Raw genomic sequence first — 7,500 nt, 5'->3', positions numbered from 1 at the left:
TCTGCAGCTGTGGGTGGAGGAGAGAATGCCCCTGGCTACGTCCACTGATCACGGCCACAACTTACAGACCGTCCAGCTGCTCATCAAGAAGAACCAGGTAACAGCCGCCAACACCTTGCACAATAATAATTACACACACTAATTAGAAGAATTTGTTTATGGTAAACCCCTTCTCAGTGTAAATATTCCAGGGTTGCATGAAGGATTGTGAAAGATTGTGTTTGTAATTGCCTGTAGTCCACGTGCTGTCACTCTAGGGGCTTCTAGTCTTGAGTCAGCACACAAAGACAAGTGCATTGAGCTGCAGTGATTAGATCACTCGCTAAACATCCTCCGGCACCCCACATGAAAACATTTATTTTTTATTTTTTTTTGGTTGGCCATATCCAATGCCAACCCCACTCCTACTCATGCTGTATTGGCTATATCCAATACCAACCTCACTACTACTCATGCTGTATTGGCTATATCCAATACCAACCCCACTCCTACTCATGCTATATTGGCTATATCCAATACCAACCCCACTCCTACTCATGCTATATTGGCTATATCCAATGCCAACCCCACTCCTACTCATGCTATATTGCTTACTTAATAAATTGTCCCATGACCTATCTTTGCACTGAAACGATTTGAAACCATGAAAGTTTTACATGGTATAAAAAATGGCCGCTACTCAAATTCAGTTGTGGCACTCCCAGCGCTCTCCCCTAGCTTGTACCAATGTCCCCCAGGGGGGCGCTAAAGCCCCCGTTAAGAAACCCTCGTCTGTATGAAGCATCTTCTGTCTCTGGATCTAGGGCACCTCTCATTTGGGCTTTTACGCATCCTCCTTCCCTCCTCGGGCCTCGATCCTCACTAATCTACATAAAGAATGATGGGGCGGCAACAATGGGGATAGTCTATCCAGTTTTAGTTACAGATCAGTGGGAACGCCCCTCGAGGATCGAGCATCGAGGATCGAGGAGAGATGTTGAGAGGCACCCCTGGAGTGACTGACCACTCACCAGTGGCGGTTCTAGACTGAATTACTCCCCAGGCGAGATCCTCCACGAGCGCCCCCATGAGTGTTTTTTGACGCACTTTGCGTCAGTCGGGCTCATAGAGTTAAGCGCTCGTGCCGCCCCATACAAGATGCCGCCCCGGGCGACCGCCCGGTTCGTCCGTACCTAAAACCGCCACTGCCCACTCACTGACCGCTGCTTCCTCCTTCATTCAGACCCTGCAGAAGGAGGTCCAGGGCCATCAGCCGCGCTACGACGACATCTTCGAGCGCAGCAAGAGCATCGTGAAGGCGGACAGCCCCAACGGGGACGTGATCCGCCAGCGTCTGGCCGACCTGCGGGGCCTGTGGGCGCAGATCATCGAGGAGACGGGCAAGCGGCACGGCCGTCTGGAGGAGGCGCACAGGGCACAGCAGTACTACTTCGACGCCGCCGAGGCAGAGGCCTGGATGAGCGAGCAGGAGCTCTACATGATGTCCGAGGAGAAGGCCAAGGTGAGGGGGTGTGTGTGTGTGTGTGTGTGTGTGTGTGTGTGTGTGTGTGTGTGTGTGTGTGTGTGTGTGTGTGTGTGTGTGTGTGTGTGTGTGTGTGTGTGTGTGTGTGTGTGTGTGTGTGTGTGTGTGTGTGTGTGTGTGTGTGTGTGTGTGTGTGTGTGTGTGTGTGTGTGTGTGTGTGTGTGTGTGTGTGCGCCGAGGCAGAGGCCTGGATGAGCGAGCAGGAGCTCTACATGATGTCCGAGGAGAAGGCCAAGGTGAGGGGGGTGTGTGTGTGTGGTGTGAGGTGTGTGGTGTGTGGTGTGTGCGTGTGTGTGTGTGTGGGGAATGAGGTGTAGTGTTTGGGCTTGGATCTTATATGGTGATAGGAGGTAGCCATGGATCAAAGTTAGGACAGTGTGTGTGTGTGTGTGTGTGTGTGTGTGTGTGTGTGTGTAATGAAATGCATTATTAAATGAGAGCCCAATATGCTTGGATGTGATGGTCTGTTATGCTTGAGTAGAATATGGCTGTGTGAGCCCCACTGTATGGTCCAGTAGAGGACTACAGTACATGCTGACCACTGGCAGGACATGTACTGTATGGGCAGCAGGCAGGCCGGTGGGGGGGGGGGGGAGGGAGGCCAGGAGCGTGAAGGCCTCTGTGTGTGGGGTCACTGGCTACACACACACACACACACACACACACACACACACACACACACACAGCCTCACAGCCATCATGGCACACTGCCTCCATTGACACAGCACTTGCACACACAGCACAACACAGCACTCCGAGTGCATGGTTCACTAACACCTTGGACATGGCAGCGTGTGTACTGTATCTGTGTGATGTGTTGTTCTACAGTACAGTGGATGCTGCGGGTATTACTAGGGTGCTACGCACTAGACTAGAGCCAGCTCATCCAGTCTTTGTGCACCTCTGCAGGGGGATAGTGCACACGGGATAGATGGCGTTTACAGGACATGCTGCACACTACTGTGTGTTGTACTTCACGGTCATTTACAGTACATGCTGCACACTACTGTGTGTTGTACTTCATGGTCATTTGTGACCCTGTAAAGCGGAACCAGTCGTTTCGGTCGTTCAGTCGTTTTTTCCGTGAAATGCGTTCCCGATATGAAACGGTAGACTGTATACAGTCTAATTATGCGAAAACGTGAAATTCAACATTTCAACCCGGAAGTTTGCTATTGTTGATTTTCTCAAAATAACTTTGTGCGCAAAACGACTGATTTCGCTTTGAAAGGTCACATTTGTGTAGAATGAGACGGTGTGCCGTCACGCGCTGACCAATCCTCTGTCTGACCGCAGCAGGACGAGCAAAGCTCCTATCAGTGGCCATGAAATAAGCCTTTGGAGGCCTTGGAGTAGGTTCTACTGATTCTAGAACAGCCTTTGGAGGCCTTGGAGTAGGTTATACTGATTCTAGAACAGCCTTTGGAGGCCTTAGAGTAGGTTCTACTGATTCTAGAACAGCCTTTGGAGACCTTGGGTTCTACTGATTCTAGAACAGCCTTTGGAGGCCTTAGAGTAGGTTCTACTGATTCTGGAACAGCCTTTGGAGGCCTTAGAGTAGGTTCTACTGATTCTAGAACAGCCTTTGGAGGCCTTAGAGTAGGTTCTATTGATTCTAGAACAGCCTTTGGAGGCCTTGGGTTCTACTGATTCTAGAACAGCCTTTGGAGGCCTTAGAGTAGGTTCTTCTGATTCTAGAACAGCCTTTGGAGGCCTTAGAGTAGGTTCTACTGATTCTAGAACAGCCTTTGGAGGCCTTAGAGTAGGTTCTACTGATTCTAGAACAGCCTTTGGAGGCCTTGGGTTCTACTGATTCTAGAACAGCCTTTGGAGGCCTTAGAGTAGGTTCTACTGATTCTGGAACAGCTAATGGGGGTTTTAGGCACGCCGTTAGTGCGTCGTCATGCCTAACAACGGTTCTAAAATCAGTGGAACCTGTACGGCCTCTCGGGGCTTACTGCTTACTGCTCTAAGGAGAGCGTGTGGCGCTAAGGTTAGGCGCTGACCGCTGACGGCTGCTGTGTGTGTTTGACCGCAACAGGACGAGCAGAGCTCGGTGGCCATGCTGAAGAAGCACCAGATTGTGGAGCAGGCGGTGGAGGATTACGCCGAGACCGTGCACCAGCTCTCCCAGACCAGCAGGAACCTGGTGGCCGCTGGACATCCGGAGAGGTCAGTTGGGGGGGTCAGATGAGATCATGGACCAGCACGGGCACGTGTGCTGATGGGGTGGGGGTGGGGGTGGGGATGGGGGTGGGGATGGGGGTGGGGGGGGCAGGGTTGAATTTGGTGTCCGGCCAGTGACCTCCGCAGAGTTTAGATTTTTCCTTAATCCTCCTGGGTTAGCGTCTAATCCAGAGACACAGAGAGATCAAGAAAGAGAGAGAACAAAAGAAAGAGAGAGATAGAGATAGAAATAGAGAGAGAGAGAGATCAAGAAGAAGGAGAATTAGAAAGAGAGTGATAGAGAGATGGAGATAGAAATAGAGAGAGAGAGATAAAGAAAGGGGGGGGGGGTCAGGTCAGTTTTTTCAGCTCCTTAACATCTGGCTCCTGCGGCCATGATGTTGTTGTTGTTGTTGTTGTTTATTGTTTGTTGTTTGTGCCCTCCTGCAGCGAGCGGATCAGCATGCGCCAGTCGCAAGTGGACAAGCTGTACGCCGGCCTCAAGGACCTGTCCGAGGAGCGGCGGGGCAAGCTGGACGAGAGGTCGCGGCTCTTCCAGCTCAACCGCGAGGTGGACGACCTGGAGCAGTGGATCGCCGAGCGCGAGGTGGTGGCCGGCTCGCACGAACTGGGCCAGGACTACGAGCACGTCACAGTACGCACGACGCCTTTTTATCTCTCAAACGAAAAAGACACGGCGTCAGATGAAACACTTGGGCCACTGCTGTGGGAAAGCTGTTAGCAGTTTGGTACAGTAAAGTACAGTACCATTGGAGGACTATTCCAGCCATTCAGGGCTGACAGTAGGCTGTCAAAAAGGGTTACTTTTTGGTCTTTTGTGAGCTGTATTTTATTTATTGATTGATTGATTTATTTATTGATTTATTGATTTATTTAAACAACCAGCTTTTTATCATACAGATGTCTTTTACCAAAACTTCAGCTTTTATTCCTCTGCTGTGTGTGTGTGTGTGATGTAAAGCTCTGACTCCTGTGTCCGCAGATGCTGCAGGAGCGTTTCCGGGAGTTTGCGCGCGACACAGGCAACATCGGCCAGGAGCGCGTGGACGCGGTCAACCAGATGGCGGACGAGCTCATCAACTCGGGCCACGCGGACGCGGCCACCATCGCCGAGTGGAAGGACGGCCTGAACGAGGCCTGGGCCGACCTGCTGGAGCTCATCGACACGCGCACGCAGATCCTGGCCGCCTCCTACGAGCTGCACAAGTTCTACCACGACGCCAAGGAGGTGCTGGGCCGCATCCTGGACAAGCACAAGAAGCTTCCGGAAGAGCTCGGCCGCGACCAGAACACCGTGGAGACGCTGCAGAGGATGCACACCACCTTCGAGCACGACATTCAGGCCTTAGGCACGCAGGTAGGTCACAAGACACCTGGGCACCTGCACACCTGGACACCTCCGCCCCACCTGGTGCGGGCTATGGAGTGTGTGGAGTGTAGTTCAGAAGGGAGAAGAGAGTCTGTACAACCCAGAACAAGACCGAGGGAATCCAATCGAAAAAACGAAAATAGGCTGCACACCAAATGATCTTTGTATGCAGACTGCTTCAGTTATATAATGTAGCTTATCTCGCATTCATTTTTTATTGGCAAAAGCATAATGAAACACGTAAAATAACATGTTATTTATAGACACACACAAACAATATTACCCCCCCTCTCCCCTCCATAATGTAGAATATCAAGAATTATTCCTATTCTACAAAATCTTTTTATGATTCTAGTATTATACCACCAACAGTGTTGGAAGGCACAGTTCAGAATTCAGTAATGCTCAACCATTTTAAAGGTTAGACAGTGAGCTAAGCAGCAACTTATAAACCATCCTGGGAATTATACTAAGCTTTTGACCAAGACAAAGCGTGATATCTAGAAATGAACCTACTGTACTGTATCTCTGAAAATCTGAGGACGCTTTAGAAATAGGGACATCTAGAGATTAACCCTTTGGGAGCTCCGCTCTAAGAACTTTATAAAAACGTGTTGGTTCCTCTGGGCAGGTGAAGCAGAACGTTATAAAAACGTGTTGCTTCCTCTGGGCAGGTGAAGCTCTGGGAACGTTATAAAAACGTGTTGCTTCCTCTGGGCAGGTGAAGCTCTGAGAACGTTATAAAAGCGTGTTGGTTCCTCTGGGCAGGTGAAGCAGAACTTTATGAAAACGTGTTGCTTCCTCTGGGCAGGTGAAGCTCTGGGAACGTTGTAAAAACGTGTTGCTTCCTCTGGGCAGGTGAAGCTCTGAGAACGTTATAAAAACGTGTTGGTTCCTCTGGGCAGGTGAAGCAGAACGTTATGAAAACGTGTTGCTTCCTCTGGGCAGGTGAAGCTCTGAGAACGTTATAGAAACATGTTGGTTCCTCTGGGCAGGTGAAGCAGAACGTTATAAAAACGTGTTGCTTCCTCTGGGCAGGTGAAGCTCTGAGAACGTTATGAAAACGTGTTGCTTCCTCTGGGCAGGTGAAGCTCTGAGAACGTTGTAAAAACGTGTTGGTTCCTCTGGGCAGGTGAAGCAGAACGTTATAAAAACGTGTTGGTTCCTCTGGGCAGGTGAAGCAGAACGTTATAAAAACGTGTTGCTTCCTCTGGGCAGGTGAAGCTCTGAGAACGTTATAAAAACACGTTGGTTCCTCTGGGCAGGTGAAGCAAAACGTTATAAAAACGTGTTGGTTCCTCTGGGCAGGTGAAGCTCTGAGAACGTTGTAAAAACGTGTTGGTTCCTCTGGGCAGGTGAAGCTCTGAGAACGTTGTAAAAACGTGTTGGTTCCTCTGGGCAGGTGAAGAAAAACGTTATAAAAACGTGTTGGTTCCTCTGGGCAGGTGAAGCTCTGAGAACTTTATAAAAACGTGTTGGTTCCTCTGGGCAGGTGAAGCTCTGAGAACGTTATAAAAACGTGTTGGTTCCTCTGGGCAGGTGAAGCAGAACGTTATAAAAACGTGTTGGTTCCTCTGACAGGTGAAGCAGCTGCAGGAGGATGCGGTGCGTCTGCAGTCGGCGTATGCGGGGGACAAGGCGGAGGACATCGCGCGGCGCGAGGGCGAGGTGCTGGAGGCCTGGCGTAGCCTGCTGGAGGCCAGCGAGGGCCGGCGCGTACGCCTGCTGGACACCAGCGACAAGTTCCGCTTCTTCAGCATGGTGCGCGACCTCATGCTCTGGATGGAGGACGTCATCCGCCTCATCGACGCCCAGGAGAAGCCCAGGTGTGTGTGTGTGTGTGTGTGTGTGTGTGTGTGTGTGTGTGTGTGTGTGTGTGTGTGTGTGTGTGTGTGTGTGTGTGTGTGGGTGGGTGTTTTATTTGTACACATAGCTTCACACTCTGCCACAGGAAAACCTCAACTCAGACTAAAGCTGTGTTTGTTGGTCTGTGTGTTTCAGTGTTTGCATGTAAGCCCACAGGCTTCATGTGATGCTCAACACACACTTGACACTTTTCCGTAGTCAGACACGTTGATCAAAAGAGTCTCTCCCCAAAGAGAAGCCATATGCATATTTATCATGTCTGCTCTCCCCGGAAATGAGACCCTCCACCTTACCTGACATCACCTTGACGACCTACTAGAGGAGTTCAAAGGGCGCAGAAGTGAAGTGATGGCACACACACCTGTAATGTGAGGCGAGGCTGAAGAGCATCCCCTGTGGGCCTTGGCACTTCTCTTCTCTTCTCTTCTCTCTCTTCTCTCTCTTCTCTTCTCTTCTCTTCTCTTCTCTTCTCTTCTCTCTCTCCTCTCTCTTCTCTTCTCTCTCTTCTCTTCTCTTCTCTCCTCTTCTCTTCTCTTCTCTTCTCTCTCTTCTCTTC

General features: G+C 50.5%; 1 protein-coding gene across 1 annotated transcript in view; it reads left to right on the top strand.

Moving 5' to 3' along the window:
* The window catches only part of LOC134064167 (spectrin beta chain, non-erythrocytic 1-like), a 69,422-nt gene that overhangs the window by 49,641 nt on the left and 12,281 nt on the right, over positions 1-7,500 (top strand). The window contains 6 exon segments of the mRNA XM_062519990.1: positions 8-97; positions 1,223-1,501; positions 3,564-3,694; positions 4,139-4,343; positions 4,692-5,066; positions 6,660-6,904. Coding sequence (XP_062375974.1) covers positions 8-97; positions 1,223-1,501; positions 3,564-3,694; positions 4,139-4,343; positions 4,692-5,066; positions 6,660-6,904 — 1,325 coding nt within the window.

The sequence above is a fragment of the Sardina pilchardus genome, chromosome 18, assembly GCF_963854185.1.
Source record: "Sardina pilchardus chromosome 18, fSarPil1.1, whole genome shotgun sequence".
Taxonomy (NCBI): Eukaryota; Metazoa; Chordata; class Actinopteri; order Clupeiformes; family Clupeidae; genus Sardina; species Sardina pilchardus.
This window is presented reverse-complemented; position numbering and strand designations above follow the sequence as displayed.